Consider the following 21,607-nt stretch of genomic DNA (forward strand, 5'->3'; position numbering starts at 1 on the left):
TGTATAAATCTCGAAGAGTGCGGAGTTGGGCTCTCTGGGGATAGGTATCATCCCTTCAGCAGCTGTTCGGTCATTTTTGCAGGATAGTCTTGGGTCAGTCCCTGGCGACCCAGTGGGAATTCCAGGTTCCCATCGCCGTCTCTAATTAGCACATCAATTAACCTTGGCAGCAGAGCCGCCTCAGAGGCCCCGACACGGCGTGCCCCAGCGAGAGCCAAAGCTCTGCAAGCGAAGCTCCCGCAGAGCCGGCCGGGTGATGCCGGGGGTCCCCGGCCCGGGGAGCCCGGACTACAGCTCCCGGCGTGCCCCGCGCGGCGGGCGGCGGGGCGGCGCGGGGCCGCTTCCGGGTTGGCCAGCGCGGTGTGTTTACTTCCGGCCGCGCCAGTGCGCGAGTGTCAGCCCGGGGGGGGCACCCGGCGGCCGCCCCGCCCGCGGCCGGGGAGGGACCGACCGACAGACCGGGGCAGGGACCGACGGACACAGCGGCCGAGGGAGGAGCCCCGAGCGCGCAGCGGCCCCGGCCCCCATGAGCGGGCGGTGAGCGGCGAGTCGGCGGCCGCGGGAGCTTCCCGGCGCGGCGGGACCCAGCCATGGACTGGCTCATGGGGTGAGTGGGGCCCCTCCGTGTCGCTCCCTCCGGAGCTCCCCCGGGCCGGCCGAGGCGGCCCCGCTGCCGGGCAGCCCGAGCCCCGCGTGCGGCGCTAATGACTAATCAGTTCCTGCCGGCGGGAGCGGCAGGGCGGCTGCAGTTCAGCCCCGGGCGTCCCTGCGTGCAGCCGCCTGCGCCCGCGGGCACCACGGCTGCACAGGAGCCCTTGTCTTGTCCCGAGCAGGGGCTCTCTGAAAAAGTAACTTTTCCTTCCCTTTTTGCGGTATAGGCAGGTCAGGTGTGGCAGCTCTCTGTGCTTCCCGCTCATACAGTGTGGGGCTAATCCCCCTGCGATGGAACATCGCTCTAAACCGAAAGGCGTGCCAAGGTTTAAATGGCTTTCTGTAGGGAGGAAGAAGAGACCTCGGCAGAGATTAACGCCAAATCAGAGCCACGCCAGGGGGCTTGGATAGCCTGGGATTAATAGTGCTAATTACACAGAGACAGAAGGTAGAGAGCTGTTTGCTGCAGGTCTGGAAACCTCAGCGCAGGAGAGGGAGATGCGGTTGATGGGAGTGACCTGATACGCTACCAGTATCCCAAACGAGATATTCTCGGTTACTTCTTGCATGAATTGTGCTGGCGACCTGCACTCAGGTGAACTGTGAATAATTATGCTTCAAAATCGCATGAGCACTTGGTTTATGCTCCAGCAAAACTTACGCTGCAGTGATAACCTGCTGCCCTTAGTTTGTTCTTCACAGCAGTTCGGTCCAGTTCCCGAATATGGTCTTTGCCATCTAGGTTGCCTTCCTTTCTAACTTTAATGTGCCTAGAGCAGAAGGTAAACTATTTTGTCGCAGCTGATGGATGTGGTGGGTTTAGAAGGGTGCTTGGCGTGCGTGTTGCCTTTTGTCTGCAGCTGATCTCCTTGGTGGTGAGAGTGCACTTGTTACTTGTCTTCACACGGGTCGCATCCAACTCTCGAACCAGCTGTCAATACAAGTTTTACTGTGAGTCTGACCTCTCACTCACTCTGATGGAGGGAATGCTGAATGTCAGTGGGGTAGACGCTCGTGGCTGGCCTTTCCTGCAGCAGGCTGAGCAGTGGAAGAGCAATATTTGTGGCATGTGAGGGGGTCTGGCTGCCATGTACTGCAAGACTTGTGTCTTGTAAGTCGCAGGGCTGCACTCTGTTGTTACATGATGTCAGTGAAAACAGAAATGACCAGCTTGTTTGGATGTGTGTTATAACAACCCCAAAGCGCAGGTGGTCTGTTACACTGACTTTGTAAAAGTGAGAGCTGGAGTGTCAAAGTGTGTTACTGTAATTACAAAAAAAGGTCAAGCGCAGGACTTACGCAAATTACTTGTATGACTCAAAATACTACATGCTCCGCTACAACAGCTGTACTTACTCTGCAAATTACATTGTAAAGCAGAAAATAATCAAGGTTTATTTTAGCCAAACTCTCAGTATAGAGAAAACCATCATTAGAATGATGGTTTTCTTATGAAAAATATTTTGGGGTTCTTGAAGTCACTACAAAAAAATTGGCATTTGTTCTGTACTTTTTTACCCAGGGTGGGTGGATCATCCATGTATGGGAAAGACTTGCCTGTTTTCCCATTGTAATGGGAATGGATCCTGAGTCATTTGTGTGCTACTTGCTTGTTCTCAGCTATTTCCTGATATGTTTCTCTCCTGACCAAACCCAGTATTGTCTCACTGATGCTCTCAATGTTTTCTCCCTTAAAATGCTGTTAGTTCTGTTTGTGCACATTTGGGGGGGATGGTTGTATGTGATTATGGCAGGAAGGGGGAGCATTGATATTTTGAAGTGGGAAAGGCTAGAAGTCCTGGGGGACCCATTCTTACTTCTGGCCAAGTTATGCCTGCTGTTAGCAACTGTGTTTGTAAATGGAAACATCCGTCCTGCTGCTGACAAAGAAACTGAGGACATTTGTCTGCCCAGGCAGAAGTTAGGGTATTGCCACTTGCTCAGCCTTTCTTTCAGTGAGAGGGAGCTTCAGGTGTTTGGGTCTCTGGTGTAAGGAGGACAGGGCTGAAGAAAAACCTGCAGAATAACACGAAAACCAGTCTCTCCCAGTAACACATTAGTTGGTGTCGATGCCTCTGGCAAGCAAAACGTATTGGTCTGCTTCTTGGTGGTGTCTCTTTTTCCTAGGTGTTCTCACTAATAAAACCATTGTGATCTTTCTTATTCCTTACTGCTTTGGGAAGGTGGTGGTTTGCAGTTTCAGCTTTCCATGTGCTTTCCCTACCTCTGCAGAAGGTCTTGTATGTCTCCTTATTTGCTGTGCCTTCTTAACCTTTTGGTGTGAGAAACACCCTCTGTGTTTTGATTTTGTATTGCTGAGAAATGGTCCTTCCAGTGCAAGTGTGTTAAATTAGGCAGCAGTAACAGTTGCTCCTGTTCTAGATCTCGACCCTTCGAGCTGGTGTCGCATTTATCTGATAGACGTTTAGAGTGAGATCTGCTTTATTCCTTCCTGGTCCTCCCCTTCTCTTGTGGTCCCTTGGAAAGAGGGGGGAAGTGTAAGCCCTAATCATACTACAAAGAGCAGCAGCCCAAGTATCTCTGATCGCCTCAGAGTACTTAATATACAAAAAAAACCCCAAAAAACAAAACCAAATAAACGGAAGCTGAGGCTTACAAACAATAGTGAATTTATTACGGATTAACAAACAGCTACAGGCTTAAGTGGTCACACAACAAAACTTCTCTGGGTGCTGCCTTCTGTTCAGTCAAGTGCTTCAAAATCCAGTCAAGTCCTAAGGAAAAAAGCTGAAAAGAATGAGCTGCTGGAATAGTATGATGCTTAGTTTAGTACCAAAGTAAAGTCTTTTCTGTGGTTGATTGGTATATTTGACCCTTCCAGTGAATGCAGCATTAATACTGATGTTGGTGAAACTCTGGTTTCTTCTGAGCATTCTCTTCATTAAAAAAAAAAAAAAATCCCACATTTTGAGCTTATTTGTTTTACACAGGATCTATTCTAAGTGCAATTTTGACTAGAGATCAGTGCTGCTTAATTGCTTTGCTCAACAACATTTGCCAGAGATCCATATTGCCCACTTTGGAAGATTCCAAACTTTTGTGTTACAAATAGCATTGATCTGCTCTTGAAGTTCAAATGAGCAACAAAGGCAGGCACTGTTCCTTCACTTATGAAACTTGCTTTTTTAACTTGTTTTAAAATATCATAATTGGATAGGAGTAAAACATACTAATGGTGCTAATAAACCTGACATGGTTTCATCGTCAGCAATGCTGTCTGATGCTGTAATGCATTTTTTCATAGGAGAGGAGTATTGAGTATTGTAGTGGTTTTGGTAAACTGTTATGTAATAAGGGAAGAGAGAAGCAAAGTACTTTACAAACAATTACCTGTTAAACACAATCATAATTTGAGCTTCATCTGTACTATAAACTTTGTAGTTTAGTAGCTTAATAGACTATACTGATTGAAGCTGAGAGAGATGCTTACACTGATTTGACAAAGATTTAGAGTTCCTTCTCCCAGCATTTCTTACAGTATAAGTGTAATAAAGAGAGAGGCAGATTGCAAGAGGGATTTCTTCTCCATTTAAGTTTTAGGTCTTGTTGTCCATACTGTAATACCATCCCCTGCTCAGTTATTTGTTCTTCCATATGTCAACCTAGTGACTTGTACAGAAGAGCCTAAAAATGATTGAAGGCTATCTTTTTCTCATATTTCACATCTTCAGCTTTGAGGACAGTTAGAGAAAAGCAATGACCTGGAAAAAATGAGGAAAATACAGATAGCAGAAGCAGCAAACTTCTGGCCAGGACATTTGTGCCTGAAGACAGCACAGACTATTTCTGTGTATTCAGGTGATCTGTGGTCTGCAAGACAGCAAGTAGCTACAGCTGTAAACCGAATAACTTAACACTTGAAGATCTTCCTTTGTAATGTCAGTTAATCCACCACATATATGTGCTGCCTTACATAGTCTTCATCTCCTCAGGATAGGTCATTGGAAAGTATGTTGTAGTGAAATAACACAGTAATTATGCAAATTCAGTCTTTTTGAATATATGCTATACTGGTGATTTTTCAAAAACAGTGTAAGAGAACTTCTCAAGGTCAGCACACTGCTAGATTTGTTTGATAGAGGAGACTTGTATGTCATGCATTTATTTTATTCAGCTATAACTGTCAGGGGTTTAAATTTAAGCTGGCAGTTTTTTCACTTGTTTTGGATTAGGATTTTGCCACGATACCCCTGTGGTAATTTTAAAGGCTAGAAGACAAGTAACACATATTGTTATGTTATCTTCCCTTCTGCATTTGTGAAAGGGTCTTAAAGGTCCTCATAAGGCCTTAAGACACTGTCCAGTTCAAGATGAGCTGTGGTGAAATAGGAATAATATTGTCATGCAGACAAGTCCTAACCTTGAGCCAGAACAGCTGAGGACTACATGTGAATAAAGCACCCCAGTGTTCTAGTTCTGGGTCATAAAGACCCAATATGCTGTTTGTCACCTGTTAGACTAAACCTTTGTTGCTTTTGAATGGGGTGCACTGTCGTAGGATACCTCCAGTTGGAAGGGAGCCACAAGGATCAAGTCCATTAATTGTAAGGAGTGCATCTTGTAGTGGGGGCAGTGAGAAATCATCCAGCAGGCTTAGCTCTCAGTTCGGCTGGTGCTTCATACAGTTGAACCTGCCTTTATCTAGCAGACCTTTATATAAAAAGTAGGTAATGATTTTTATTCTGGGTACTGTTCAAAACTTCCTAATTATAGAAAATATTTCTACTAAAAGGAAGAAAGGAATAACACTGGACATTCTTCAGCTGCTGTAGCTGTAAGGAATGCTTTCCCCTTTCTTCCCTTTAGTCATCTCCAGTGAAGAAAGTGTCCTGCCTTTATAAGGCAGTCTTCCCTCTAGAAACTGCTGCAACCTCTCACCTTTCACAGCTTGCATGGTTTGTATCTTTGTTCCGGTTTTTAACTGACCTCACAACAGGTGTTTCCCTTGCATTCCATTCCCTGCAGATTCTTGGCTTCACATGCCATTTTCCCTACTTTGAAGGAGCTGAAAATAACTCAGAATGGGTAAACCAGACATGTACAGTCCCATTGGGCAGGAAATATTCACATGCTCCTTATTTGCTTCTATTTATAGGTGTAACATTACCTGTGGGCTCCCAGGTTGCTCTCCCCAGATAAATCTAGGCCTGTCTGTGAGCCACTGGAACTCCTTTCACTGCTTACTGATGAGATTTCACTATAACTTCAAAACCTTAGGAGACATGAGCAGTGCCTCTGCTAAACCAGAATTGAACTGTGAAACAAATAACGCTGTCTGCAGGTAGAATTAGATCTCCATTAAATATTAACTTGTAATATTCATTAGTATAGTAGTGGAAATATGCTGTTACTTTGAAATGTGAGTTTCAAGGGCTATTAGAGTTGTAGAAAAGGAGTCACGACTGTAAGACAGCAATTTAAATTTTCCAGGTGTGTTGTTGCTCTGTCTCCCTGGTTCTGAAAGTGCTTGGTTATATTACTGAGATGGTCACTGCCAAGGTTCTTCTTTTGTAGTGCAGAACAGGTTGCAAATAACTGCACAGCCTTGCTGCCTTAAATGGCCTGGTGTAGTTAATTATTGATTTCTTGGAGAAAATGCCAAATAAATCCTGCATTTAAAACCTTTGTTACTTTAGCAAACCACAGGATTTAGCAGTAAGTTACTTTGGTGAGTACAGTGCACATGAATACTGGTTTTATCTTATTAGAGTGCTCTTTTTCTAATATGCTGAGGGACAAGAAGAGTGGATAATTTTCAAGGTCCCTAAAGTAAAAGGAACGATTACTTAGAAAAAGAGTGGAATATTCTTAAAGTGTAGCAATACTCCTTCCTTGCATGTCTCTGCATGTTACCCTCTTCTCCTTTGCAGTAGCATCAGGATTCAGGAAGACTGGTAGGTTAAGATGCTCATCTGAATGAAAACAAATCTTCTTCCCTTTTTTTTCTGCCTTGTTTCCTCTCCTCAGGTTAGTTTTCAGCTAAATGAGTCCCTGCAGCTTGTTTGTGTGGCTGCATGAATAATGTTGATAGCACGATGGTGTTTGTGAGAACAGAAAGCTTAGGGAACACTTACTTTGGTGGCAGTAAGGACTTAAATCAGCTGAATGGAATCATGTAGTAATGATATTATTAATGGTAATTACTCTGAAAATAATTAGTGATCTATCCTCTGGTGATGTATGCTTCTGTTTGAATGTTGGGAAGAGCTGCAGGATGTCTGAAAATAAGAGATGCCATGACTAGGCAGGTATCCTGGGACAGGCAACAGCACCAGAGCACTGTCACAGTTGGTGTCCCACAGTGGTACATTCAGTTTATGGCTAAACTATAAAAGTACTCATCGTGAACTGGATATTTATGAATAACTCAGACTTTGCAATGGGCTGTAAGTCATGTTTCGTCTACCTGAGAGAAGTGCTGGCTGTGTTGTGGTGTGAATGTGAAGGTAGGTGGTATTCTGGCTGAATCCAGCAGCCTGATTCAGGAGTGCTCAGGAAGCTTGGGTCACACATGATGGCCTACATGACTTTGCTATATTTCACTGGCAGTTTCCATCTGTCACACCTGCTGGATGTGGGCCCAGGGAAAGCATACTTGAAAGAGTAAAATAATTAAGAGACTGCAGTTTTTTGATAGCTGTGTACAAAAGTTTGAACCCACTATTGTGCCAGATCTGCATAGTCTGCCATCACTACTGACCTATCAAACAACATTAATGTGTGTTTCTGGTAGTGGAATACTACTGAAGTGAGCTTGTCCATTGTTTTTTACCCATGTTTAGCCTTTTATGGTTGGTGATAAGGTTGTGAAGCTTGCTTGCTAGGTTCTTTTTTTCAAAGTCCTTATCAATTTTCCCACTTGTCTTACTTTGCAATTACAAAAAAAAAACCACAACAAAACAAACAAACAAAAAACCCCACACAAAAAACCAAAACAAAATAAACCCTGTGTCCTTAACTGTACGTGAAATGAATAAATCTGATTATTTAAATTTATTTTTGCAATCCTGTTGTATAGAGTAGTACTGGAAAGTGTTACATCAAGTGAGACTACTTGAGGAAGAACTGTTGCTTCATGGCCTTGTTCTGGCACTTCAAACAGCTGCAGTCTAGGAGCTTCCCTGTTCTGAGACTGTGTGCAGTAATTTTAAATAACTTAATTTTGCAGCTAGAATGATGAATGTAACTAAAGAGCAGTGTGATAATTTTAGCATATGGAGGGGAAAATATGGCAGTTTTCTCAAAAGTTAGTTTCCTTTTTTCTGTCAGCCAAGAGAAACTGGTCAGGGTGTGTGTCTTTCACACAATCCGCAAACCTCTGTCCCTGGTTGTGGAAAAAGGGCACTGAACACCCACGTATATGCACACAAAAAATGACCCTCAAACCAGAATTTAGATACAATTTTCTGGAGAATGGCACAAATTAAACTGTAATCAAGACAGGAATGACTGTCATAGATCAAATTCCTTCTTACTCTGAACACTGAAAGAGTAAAGGCATTAAGCTAGAATGTAAGCCTGCAGAAAACTGTATCTTTAAATGATCCAGGTCTGGTAACTTGAGCTCTTCAGAATATATCTGCATGCTTTTTAATTTCTTTTCTCCTTCCTTTCTGCACTGCTTAGCTTATAAAGATGGTCCCTGCATATTTTTAGCATCAGCATTCAGTGACTGGATCACTGTTGTGCCTCTTCTACACTGAAATATCTAAATTCTTGGGACTTCTACTGAAAACTCTACTAGTATTTACACATAATGAACAGAAGTTGTGTGAAACAGGTTGATAGAGGTGATCTTGACTCTTCTTTGTTTTTCTCACTGCTTCAGTTCATAAAATTCAGTCTGGAATTTCCTCATTTAGAGAACTTTTCTTTTACATGGTTCTTCATAAACCAGCATGGAGTTGCTCAGGAGAGGCTTTGTTCCTTCTTAACAAGTTATGCAAAACTGGATGGAGATGGTTTTTATGAGGCGGTGTCTACTTTGTGGATGGGCTCAGGTTACAGGATTAACTCTGTGGTTTCAGGTTTGTGTCAGGTAAATGATAAATAGCTTTTTTTCTTTTTCTTCAGTCAGTCTTCTGTCTGAGGATATCCAGGTGGTGCTGGAACTCCAGTCTGTAAAACCTTCATGATTGTCATGTCTACTATTAGTAGTTAGTGTGTGGCTGTTTTCCATCAGATATAAAAGGAACCAAGTTTGTAGTAAGGGCTAATAACTTTTATTAGACCAACAAATGTACTTGGGAAAGAAATAAAAGCTTCTGGGCATGCTTGTATCTCTTGTTTATGTTAATAGACTGTTTTGAACAAAACCATCTTAATAGTACAGTTCCATGTCAGCTGGAGAAATCTCACCTGCTGGTTTAGCCAGGGGCTGGTTCCTTTTTGAGGAGCTGACCAGCCTACATTCAAAAAACCATATTCAGGCACTGGTCTTGCTATTTAAGGTTATCTGGATGTCTTCTAGGAAGGGAAGAGGTCAGAAATGGAAGTATTTGCAGGTTCTGGTCTAAGGTATACAAATCCTCAGGTGGCCCTTTTTCCAATGTTGTATTACTTTGTTTTGTGAACCAACCTTTCTTGGTTCCCCTGTAATTTCTGACTGGGGTGCCTGGGCTAACCTGCAGTTCTGATGTTCTTATAGTCTTATCAGTGTCTCCTTTTTGTTGTAGCCAGATAGTGCTGCCTTTTTTTTTTTTTTTTTTTTTTTTTTTTTTTTTTTTTTTAAATTATTTATTTATTTATTTATTTTTAATTTAATTAGCTGAGTTTTGAGGTTTGGGAGAAATCTGACTGCTAAGAGGTGAACAAAAGAAATAGTGGAAGGAGTACTTCAACCTAATGACTGTAATTTTTGTTCATTTCTAGCATTAATCTTGCAAGGCAGAGGGTCTGTTGGACACCCCTCTGCTGCTTGACTTGCTGGGATTAAAGAGTATTATTTCTTTTGCACAGTATTCCTGAATGAGTATCTAACAGCAGTTGTTCTTACTGTGTCCCTTCTTCACTTGATTATTGTGGTGCCATTGGTGATAAGCAATATTTGAAGACTAACCTGAAATTTCAGAGTTTTCTGATGTATTTATGAATGTTTCTTTTTAGGCACATGATGGGCTTTTTACCGTGTGGTCTGGTGTAGCACAGGTTTTAGCTTTGACTTACAGATGCTGTTCAAAATGCTGAATTGGGTGATTTGCATTCTTACAACCCCAGAGTGTCTGTACTGTGGTTTTCTCCCTTGCCCCACCCTGATGAATATGAAGGTACTGGCCTGAGTCACTTGAGCTTGTTGAGGCTTGAGTAAGTGGAGTAAAGTGCTGTGAAAACTCATCTAAGAAAGGGGAGATTGTGGGTTCATGCTTGTAATGCACAAGCATGTGGGTATTTAACTGCAAGTTTGTAGATAATGTGATTGGTTTACCTCTTAAAGGGGACCTTTCTGTTTTCACAGAGTACTGTAATAAGCTGGTTGGTGTGGCCGGTTTTGGGGGGGAGGGGAGTTTCTTTGTTTTTTTCTTTGGGTTTTTTTTGTGGGTTTTTTTTTTTTTTTTTTTGATTGGTTGGGTTTTTTGTTTTGTTTTTGTTTTTTGGTGTGTGTTTATAAGTATTTTCCCAGACTTGTTTCAGACAGGATGTGCACGTCGACTAAAGCCATCCACTAAAATGTAGGCAGTTGTTGCTGTATGTGGTATAACTTTTTAAGTGGGCAGGGCATTATTTATGTGTTCACTGACTTGTATTTTCTCGTTATTGTTAATAGAATCAATGTTTCTCTTTAAATCAAATTCCTCTTGGTTTTAGGTAAAGTGAAGACTTACCAGCTCTCACTTTTTGACTCCTTGGGAATACTGGCAAGGAGGCATCTTGTTAATGAAGAAGTATTTTCTGCAGTTTATGAAACACATGCAGTATAATCCACTATCTTGCAGGACAAAATCACTTGCTGGGTTTTTTTGTTTGGTTGGTTAGTTTGTTTTTCTTAGTTGTAATCCAGTCTATAATTAAAGAAGAGCAGTCTTACCTAGTAGATTTATGAATTCCCATGTTTAAACATTTTATTCTGAAACATAGGGGGTGTTGTTATAAAATAAAAAAGTTGGCAAGAATTTCTTGAGAAGGAAGTAACTTTATTATAAAGACAGACAAATTTAAACAGATTGGTTCTACTTGTTTAGGTGTGTCATCTATCCACAGTATTTCTGAGCCAAGTTAAAAATGTAAAATAAAAGGGTGTTAAATATTTCAGTATTCATAATGATTTAAGCTCACATGAAGGTTGCTTAATTTCTGAAGGACAACTTCCATGAAGGTCTTGATGGATTTTACAAGATGCAATTCAAATTCACTCCTTTGACTTCTTGAGTGCCAAAGCACTCTTCCAATGACAAGCAGTAGAAAAAAAAATTAAAAATTTGAAAACAAACCTGAGAGTGCATGAGAGGTATCACCAGGCTGATTGTCCCCAGTGCTAAAAACAGCTTTGCTGCCTGAGTAAGCAGACAGATTTTAAGCAAAGAGGAAGCAAATACAGGAATAAGGATGATGTTTATATATGTAATAAAACTTTCTTAGCAGACATCATAATTTCCTGTCTGAGTTTAATAAAGGAATGATAATTATTTTCCATTATTACTAAGAGCTTGATTTTTTTCTAAAATACTGCACACAATAGTATCTTATGTACAATCACTGTTGGTAATTGAACCATAGCTGTCAAAACAAATGCCTGAAGAACTTGGATCCGGGGAATTCCAGTACATGCCTGACCAAAAAGATTTATTTATTCTTAATCCAGATAAATGTCTGTGGCCTGGTTTGTCACATGTTCCCATTTAGCAAGTGGAGGCCTGCAGCATGTTACCAGGTACTGTGTTTCTGTCTGTGGGGACTTCTCACTTGCCCGTGGCTGCAAAAATTATGGCCTGCCCTTCAATCCCTGGCCAATAGTTCTCGTCTCGTGGCTTGTATGTCATATTTTCTTCTGCTTGTGGATCTAGCACAGTTTCATACCAAGGTGTGTATGAGGTTTGTTTGGGTCTGTGACTTTACAGACAAAGGGTCTACTCCCAGTTCTGCCACAAATTAGTGTACGTACTTTGACGGTGTCACAAGTTAGGCCAGAAGACAGTGCTGACCAGTCTCAAGGGCTAAGGCAGAGAAACACTGGTGATGATGTGAGGTTTGAACTTGAGGGCACCAACTACCAGGGCAGTGCACCCTTTGTGGGCTACGCAGAACCTGAGTGGGAAAGAACCACTGCTTTCTGGAGGGCTCTTTGATGGAGTGATGGAAATGACTCGTGATTAGGCTGGAATGTGCAACTTTGTGCAAGACTTCATCCTCTGGTGTTACCATTGAAACTAGAGTTCAGTAACTGCTCCATGTTTTCTGCTGTTACTGTGTCTATCAATTACTGTAGAAGCCAAGCTGGACACAGTCAAGCTGTGGAGCAGTGAAGAAGGTCAAAGGCCATTGTGATGGGGGAGCCAGACTGCAAGTGCAAACCAAATCCACACAGAGCTTTTTGTTCCTAGCAAAGTGAAATAGGAAGATGGTTTTATTTTTTCCCTTATTCCTATTAATTCTGCAATTTGCTAACCTTTATCTTAAGCTTTTTTAAAGTGGCACAAAGTTCTAGTAGCTCTACAGAGAGAAAGTTGCTTAAAACTGTTTGGTACTGCTGACTAAACAATGGAGTAGGTTGGTCAGTATTCATTAAAATGAGAGGGATAATACATCCTAGCCTTGGTATGTTTTTGGATGAAAAAGAGTGCATCATTACTGAAGGGTGTTGCAAATACAAAGTTTCTCAGAGTCTAGGTAAAACCACCTGTCCCTTTATCCTTTTGCTAGTATATGCCAAAGTATATGGACTTGTTACATGTGAAAAATAAATAAGGCAGGACTCAACAGCTGTGGGAATAACTAATGCAAATTGGATCCATGTTCCCACTGAAAGTAATAATGTTCCTGCTTACAGGAACTCTCCCCATGACTTGTTTCCCTCAGGTCCCCGGAGACTAGTGGTGTGGGTGGAGTACACAGGACATGAAGTAAAAATACTGTGTGATAAACCTGTCTAAAAAGGAGTCTAATCTCCAAGGGAGACAATGGTTATCGTACAGCCATGGGCTACTCATTAACTCATGTTTCCTAAAACAAATATTATTCTACGGTGACAGCCAGCTACTAACATGAAACTGTTACTTTTTAATCTCATTTTGGATTTGCCTTTTTTTTGCGCCAGTTTTTTGGAGTTTAGTAGTAAAATGACAATGTGAGTTTCACAGCAGGCATTCAGACCTTCAAAGAAAGAATGAATTTTCCAATATGCTCTTGTTATAGAATCAAACCCAGAAGAGCTTCAGGTTAGCTGGGTTTCAGTAAATACTTTTCCTGCTTCATCATGTGGAAAAGCAACAGCAAGTTCAAAAATGAGGGGGAGAATAAGGCAAAAGTGGGTTTAAAGACAATTGACTTGCCAGCATACTTTGACAATAAAGAACAATTTTACTGTGTTACATAACACTAGAAGGTTGGAATAATAAAGTAGGAAGAATTTTTGTATACAGCCCATAGCTGAGCTGAGGATTTAAATTCTATGATTCACTAAGGTAAATAATACAGTTCTGTAAAGATTAACGTCATTAGCAAGAGTGCTAGTAAGGATAATGCTAGTTTTCAGTCCGTGCATCAAAGCTGAGCAGTGAGTCTGGAAGAAATTTCTCTTGGGATATGGTGTTGGGCAATTAGCTGCATTTCCAGAGATTTATGGAGTCTTCTGCATTGTTATGTTGTTGGCTATTATCAGAATGGAGTACTGGTCTTGGTAGACTGTTGTTTTGCATTATGACCGTTCTGAGATGCAGAGGTAGATATTCAGAACATATTTGCTTAAGAGCACAGTAAAGCCTAATCTTTTGTTTGCAAATACCTCCCCTTTTCATGTACAGGAAGTTGAAATGCTTCATAAAAATCTGATTACTACAGAGGGACAAGAATGTAACTCCCTTCTAAATTACCTCTTCTAACACTCATTTCCAATTTCTGTTTCTTCTTACAAAAGTATTAAATGTACTGGTGTTTGAGTTTGGAAAAGAAGCAGGTGTTTGTGTTTGGAAAACTTAAAGTACTCATGGAATGCCTTTCCTTTTTAAGTCACAGACTAGTTGTACATTTTCACCTCCAAGATGTCTGACAGAAAGATCAAGAAATGGATACCTCTTTTTCATTGTTTTAAGTTCATACCTTTTTGACTACGGTCAATTTTTTCAGATTTATTATTCATGAAGTCAGTTGTCATGTTAGCATATTTCATTCTTGCATTTGTTTAGGGGCCCTCAATTAGGGTATGTGGTTCTGAAGGATGACATAAGTCACTCTTTTTCTGGTATTTGCTGTTCATTGTTGAAATGTCACCTTTGGGACTGGGACTGTCATTTGACAAATGTTAATCTTTCTAGTAACTTTTAATGATAATGCAATGATAATGACAGAAGAAGATGGAAATGGTTATTAGGGGAGAAGATTTGAAATTCTATGGACTTCTAAGTATTCCAGGTTATTAATACTGAATCATGGTGGCGCTCTTGCTTGTATTTCTACTTTTCTAGAGGTGAACATAAGCCACCTTTTCTCTTTCTACCACAGAAGGAGGTAAGAATTAAGGTAGAATCTGTTTTAACATCATCAAGAATAGAATGCAAATTTGAAAATGAGACCACTTGGTTGTTATATGAGTTATATTATTGATCTCCTATTGTTTCTCTAATCTCTACTTGCTTGTCTTTCTCAAAGACAAGTCAGAAGCCAGATGGCCTTGGTGGTCTTGAATCCGCAGTGTTTCCTGAACAGTTTAAATACTTGAAACTTGCTTATTCCTCTCAGTTATTTTGAGCTTAAGCTTTTTAAATTTATATAAACTTCTGTCACAATCTGAAGAATTGTTTTCAGTCTGGTAATTTTTTGTAATTAAAACAAAATAATCCACTACAATATTAAAGTTTAAGGCAGTTTGCTAATTATAATCCTTCAGTAGGAATTACTTTAGCATCTGGAAATAGGAAATAAAAAGATCATAGGTTGAAGGTGCTTTCCCTAAATGTAATTGCCATTTAAAATTATGTAAATGCCAAATTGAAATTTCTTCAGACAGAATGCTTAGGGTGAGGATCTGTGATAAAAAGAATAATTATTGGGTTTTTTTTTCTCATTAGATGAGTGCTTTCCCTGTTGATGGAGTTTTGTTGGTATTGTGTATGCACAAGAGAGATCTCGGTGTGTGTTCTAAATGCACTTCGTATTTCTCAGTTCTATGATTCTTAGTTTTATGGCACTAGCTTAATAAGCCTACCTTCATTTATGCAGTATAAATAGACGAGAAAAGTCTCAATCAGGAGACATATAAACACTAAGTATGTGGAAGAAGATGTTATGATTCTGCTGGGTATTGCAAGGACTAATATATAACCAAGCCAGTTCAAGCAGCTGATCAGTTAAATACTACCCGTGATCTGTTGGTATCATGCTGAGAATAAATCAAGTTTGTGTAGTGACTGGAAATGACCTTTTTACATTCCTTGGAACTTTTTGCACTTTAGGCTTATGAAAGCCTACTGCTCTTCCGTGGCGTCCTTCTTTAGTAGGTTTTAGATCAAATTGTTACGGAAATATTATGTACAAGTTATTGGGTGTGTAGATCTCTCAAGAATTTGCATTGGTTTAGCTAACTCTTCAAAAGAGAACTAAAGCGTGTATTGCGGTGTCCAACATTTGAGTCTTGTACCTCTGCACTTCCTGGTGACATTCCATTTCCTTTAAAATACAGTAGAACTTGATTTATTCAGGTATTACTTTCTCCAGAATATCATGGAGAAGATTAAGTCCTGTATCATCTAAAGAATGACCCTGTCCTATGACAATGAAGCAGACAAGGCTGTAGCAGCTCTTTTAAGCCTTTATTATGAAAAGGTGTGCAGATTTTATAACTGCTGTCTCTTTTGTCCTCTTTTCTTTAGAAGGTATAACTTTTACCAAAACAAACCAGTGAAGAAGTTGCTGATAAATTCCTTGGATTGTGAAAGTAGTTCACATCTGGTAGTGGAAGGAAAACAAAAAAAAGTTGAACATGCAGTGCCTGCTTCCTCAGATGCACTGTGGCAGCAACATTTGTGACCTCCCTGACAGACTTCAGTGGGTTACACCTTGTCTAAAGAAAAGCTGTCTGGATTTTTAGCATGGCTGTGCCAAAGCAGGACGTTCCCTTTAAATAGGGGAGAAATGTTGCTTTCTTTGCTTGAGTTTATCCTTCCAGTAAGTTTACTGAGGGTAGCATTTCTCTTACTACACCTTGCAATAATAATAAACAGAGCTGACATAAGCACGAACTAGGAATGTTTCTGAAGACTGATTATCTTAAAAATGCCCCCAAGTAATGATGTTGCTATTTTATGTTAATCCATGTTAGACTACAGTTGTGACAGTTGTCAGTGTTTCAGGTGCTGTTGTGAATAAATTTGTGTTCAAAAAATTGCAATGATTGTCTGTATGGCCCAATAGGCTCCGCTTGCTTTCATTTTCACCACTGTGACTATGAAGGAGATATTTTTCTCAGTATCTGACGAGTGAATACAAATTTCTTCTGTATGTGTCATTGCCATAGTGTGTTGTTTTTTTTTTTTTTTTTTTTTTTTTTTTTTTTTTTTTTTTTTTTTTTGTCATAACTTGATATTATGAGAACAAAAGAAAGCTGGAGACCCTAGCTGAGAATGTTAGAGAGGGATTAACAGAGCCTTGTAGCTATGGAGTTAAGCTGGGTTTCTGTTTCCAGTGGCAGTGACATCTTGATTTATGCATACTGGGGATGTTTTTAAACACAGAAGCAATAGGAAATAAGACAGTTTGCTTCTAGCTGGTGTTTCCTGCAGGGCTTCTTGGCTTTGCCTTCCAGTTAGACAAGAGTATTCAGAGCATAATCTTGTTGTTCCATCCTCTTGTTGCTGTTTATTTGTTTGCTGGTTATGTAAAGCTCTCGGCTTGAATTTGTTCTCCCCTTGCCCAAATATTCCATGAAGCTATAAGTTGGGAATGCGCATACCAAAAGAAAAAAATCTCTTGTGCACATCCTGTTTTCAAATAGTGTTATTTCCTCCAGTGTGGCGAGGTCCTACTGAGAATATGGCTCCAAGGATATCTTCTGTGTGTGACCAAGGTGGTGACTGCTAAGCAGAGAAGTGCACAACACACGGTACAGATGAGCAAGGTCGTTTTAACTAATGGGTGGACATGTTGTTTTCTGAGTAGCGTTTAGTATACTACAGAGATCTAAGTAGTCTAAATTCAGTTCAGGATTTGGGGTTGTTGGGGTTTTGTTTGTTTTTTCAGGGTTCATATTGAGAAAAGGGTAGTCGGTCTGGTAGCAGTTTGAATACTCACGCTGCCATTGTGGAGCAGTGTACCCGCAGATGAACTTGCACAAACACTGAAAGCAGGAGTCTGCAACAGGAACATAAACTTCTCCCTTTACTTATTTCAAAGGTACAGATTGCTGAGGTAAGCAAGCCTGCAAAGTTGAGATGGATTAGCCATAAAGTAAGAGTTAACTACTGTGAAAACAAGCCTTCTTCCATTGCCAAGCATTTCGGAGTGCCTGTTGCTGGTCTCTTGTTAAGAGGTGACATAATTTGCAATTCTAATAGTATGACACCGTTTTCCTGCCTTGCTGAAATACTTCTCAGGATTTCAACATATGTGAATATATTTCTAGTGAGCATAATTTTGCTTATAGGTTTAATCTAAAAGCAGAGTGATTGATGGAATTTTATTTTTATTACAAAGGCAGGAGCTTTTAGAATGTATCAAAGGTGTTTTACTAGAAAGATGATGAATTTTAACCTCTAGGCCTGTCTCAGTGGTCTTTGGTATTAAATTGCTAATACGAGGTACTGATTAGGATCTTCCCTTTCAATGAAATCATATTCCTTCATCTTTTGTAGGCTTCTGTGAAACAACCTCTTAAGCTAATGTAGTTACAGTGTTGATAAAAAGTAAAATATGCCTTCATCTTTGTAAAAAAGCACATGAATGTAGAAGCTTCCCTGGCCCTTTAAGTGCTCTGAAACAAAAGACTGTTTTTTTGCTCCAGAGAATGTAACCATAATACTGCAGTATTGGTTTTATCAGTAAGTCTTTGCATGGTGTTTGTCACCCATTTCCAATACTGTACCTAGGCTTTGTATTGTACCACACAGAAACTGTGCTACCTCCTGGTTTTTTGAGCTATGATAAAATATACATGATAATTTTTTTTATTTTAGCGGTGTTTGAGGCCAAACATAATGAAAAGGCAAATTTATGCCATGTAGGTTTTTAATTTTTTTTCCTATTAGAATTCTTCTCCAATTCTCCTATTGTGAGAATATTTTGCATCATTATACAGAATAAGTGGTTCTAATGTTTGTTTTGTCATATAACGAATCAATTTTGGTTTGGAAAGTTCCTCTCCCTAATTCCTATCTTTAAAGTCTTTGTTATGATTCTAATTAGTAGGTATTAGCATATGTATCAAAATGCAGAATGTGCAAGTACTATTTGGAAAATTAAATGCTAGGTTTAGCTCATCATTTTGTATCATTGAGATTTATTTTGAACAAAACATTAACACACTGAAGTATGGAAAGTATAAAATTACAGCACAAAATCAACATCAATAAAAATCTCTCTTGTGTACATGGCTTTTCCTTCTCTTAGTATCCATGCAGCTGGGCAGAAAAGGAGCCATCTAACAAATGTGTTGCTACTCTTCATGACTGAGACTGGAGGACATATATGTGGAATTCCCAATATGAAGTTGAAAATATAAAAATATTAAGTTGCTTTTATAATATTAAGAAGTGGGAAATGGAGGGGATCGCTTGGAGGAGGATAATTTTCCTCGCCAGACAAAGCAAGCATACATTTGTTTTTCCATTTGCAATAATGGACCATCCAGCATAAATGTTGGTACCATCACGCCTGCAATAGCCCACAGTCATGGGCTGCAAGAGCCTCAGCCAGAGAGCTCTGGCTATACCAGGAGCTGTGCCAATGAACTGTGATCCTGCCTCTGTTTTTAAAACCTTCTCTTCTGGAAGAGGTAAAAAAAGAGGTGAAAAGAGCTGTAGAACTTAGTAATTTTTTCAGATTTGGCATAAATATCTCATTTGGTATCTTCTGCTCACTACACATTACATAATTTTCTAATACATACGATTTATTTTCTCTGCAGAAGAGAGAAAGCAACTGAAACAACTGAAGCTGAAGCAACAAGTGAAGAATCTGTAAAGGCAACCTTGAAGATTTTCTGTAGAACTGAACTTTAGATATAGTCTTACAAGGAGGAGCAGGTCTTTATAAAAAGCACCACAATATCCTATAACAAAATTCTTGCTATCACACAAAGCCACTGCAATTTATGCCATAGTTCCCTGAGCACTTAGGGACTGCTGAGAGAAGTGCCCTCCTCTCATTCTTGGAGCTATTTATTCCTCTCTTTGCCAGTTCAAGTGCTTGAGTGCTTGGGAATTGAATCCTGCTACTAGTGATGCAGCTTACAACTAATGGAAAGAAAACAGCATTTTATTTCAGTTGGGATCAATTCCTGATCCAATTCACTGTACAGCTGCACAAGTACCACTGCACGGGAGAGGCACAGAGGGAAGATTGGAAGATTGGAGTGATAGAGAGGGGAGTGTGATCAATTGTAATGGTGGTAGTGACAGTTTGCTGGCTTGATGTATTAGCGGAACTGTGTCATTAGGTGCTATGGAAACTTATGTGCTAGACAAGATGAAACCTTTTTTCTGTAAAACAGGCTAAAATAATCCATTTTCAGTTAAGTAATACATCCTCTGAGAAATAATTGTTCCAACGTCTGTGAAGTTGTTTTTCACATTTGCTACAACTGTGGAGCCAGAAATGTCACTGACAGAACATGCTTCTCTGTGGTGGGAGAAAAGTTAATGGGGGCCAATCTGCTATCAAAGTGTAATCAGTCAGGATGGCAAAGTTGGTGAGCAGAAGATCAGAGGGGCCAGGGCAGTTGCAGAAACAAGCTGCGTGTCAGCTTGCTGGTTATGCCGGTTATGGTCATGTTTAATTGCTGCAGATTTCATGAGGGTTTGTGGTGATGGTTTGTATGTATGTGTGTGTTTTTACAGGCTGGTGGGGAATGCTAATGTGGTTAATATGCTTCAACAGATGCTTTAGCACACTTTCCATAGATGTAGTTTTTGACTGCGACTTAGCCTTTCTAACTTGATTATCATTGTTTGAAGAATAGTTTGCACATCAGCGTATTTTCTGTGAAAATTAAACTGGCTCTCTTTTATACACAAGTTGCTTTGCCACAGCAAAGTGAATGCAAATTGGAGTCATTCTGTATAATTTCTTTTGTGTTCTGTCACCCTCTATGGTAATAGCCAGCAAAAGCTCAGCTCTGAGTTATGCCTGTCTTTTGCTTTTTTTTTTTCTGCTGACATAACACTCGGTACTCTGGGATGCTGCGTATCCTGGGGACAGAGATGGATTCCCTTTGTGGATAGTCACATGTAACCTTTAGCAAAGGACTGACTTAGATATAACATACTGCCCATTGCTGGGTGCAGCTGTTAGGTCTGAAGTCCTGTTTATTGACTATGTGATTATAGAGGAATAACAAGAAATGTGCTCCCATCCCTTAGTGCCACAGATGGCAAACTTGTGCCAGCCAGGGCACCAGAGGGAGGTTAGGGAGTAGGATGTGCATCACATATTGTCTATTGCCACATGCTCAGCCAGATGTTTTGATATGTAAAAATCTAGCGTGTAACTTACAACAAATATGCACTTACTATGAAATGACATGAAGTTCCTTACTAAAATCAATTATAACAGAATGTTCTTAATTTGCGTTCTTTGCAAATTGTACTGTTTTGTGTGACTCACTGAAGATGACTAATTCTATTCACCCTGAATTTACCTAGCTGCCATTCAGAGTAGATTCCCTGTGACTCAGTTCATGTTTAAAATTTCTGATTTTGTGCACATTTTCCCAATAATAGTTGTGCTTCCAGGATGCAAGGGGCAGTGTCTTAATAATACACTTGTTACAGGACCAAGCATGCTGTGCTCAGGCACAGTGCTTTAGAGGTCCCTGGTGTATTGTGAAATGCAGCCATGTATGTTTATCAGGAGCAGCTGGTTTTGTTCTGTGGATGGATCCATTCCGGAGGAGGGGGAGAGTGCTGGTGGCTTTTTGAGATTAGCTGGTGACAGTTTTGCTTGGGAAGTGTATCAAGTTTTAGCAGAGCTACTGTAAGAGAGAGAGTAGCTGGAAAGGGACGGTGCACAAGCTCTACTGATCTTTTTGTGTGAGAAGAAGCCTTCAGGATTTGGTTATCTGCCTGTGGGTCTAACTGCAGCCTTGATTAGAGGAATGTATAACACTTGCTACTGAAATAAAGATCTGGCTGAGCTGGTACAGGCGACATTTGGACACACAAGGCCTACATGAGGCATCAGAGCAGCTGTGTCCTTGTGCAGGCGAGAGGGAAGCTGTCCGGTTTATTGGATCTTGTCAGATCATGGCAGTGCATGCTTCTTAAATCCCTCGGGGTAGGGAGGGAGTGTTGAAGTAAGGATGGCTTATTTTAGGTAAACAGATTTAGACAGCAGTCCATTTTCTTGTTCCTTTCCTGCTAAGAAATGTGGGGACATCTCACGAAAGGGTAACATTCAATCTTTGACATTCTCTCGTCTGGTGTGTTTTGTGGGCAGGAGCTGCATGGCAGGTATGAGCTGGGCACAGGGCCTGCAGCAGCCTGGTTAGTTTTGGTGCCTTTTGTTTAATTTCAGGAAGCGGTGGATGTGTGTTTGCTTTTAGTGCTATTCCTACTCTCCTGCTTCTCTCATCCTT

The 21,607-nt window shown here is 40.5% G+C and overlaps 1 protein-coding gene across 1 annotated transcript in view; it reads left to right on the top strand.

Annotated features, from left to right (window-relative positions):
- The first annotated feature begins 372 nt into the window (after positions 1-372).
- MOB2 (MOB kinase activator 2) overlaps positions 373-21,607 on the top strand; it is a 109,445-nt gene continuing 88,210 nt past the window's right edge. The window contains exon 1 of the mRNA XM_063398191.1: positions 373-607. Coding sequence (XP_063254261.1) covers positions 591-607 — 17 coding nt within the window. The 5' untranslated portion in view covers positions 373-590. The remainder of the gene's footprint in view (positions 608-21,607) is intronic.

Source organism: Prinia subflava, chromosome 5 (genome assembly GCF_021018805.1).
Source record: "Prinia subflava isolate CZ2003 ecotype Zambia chromosome 5, Cam_Psub_1.2, whole genome shotgun sequence".
Classification (NCBI taxonomy): Eukaryota; Metazoa; Chordata; class Aves; order Passeriformes; family Cisticolidae; genus Prinia; species Prinia subflava.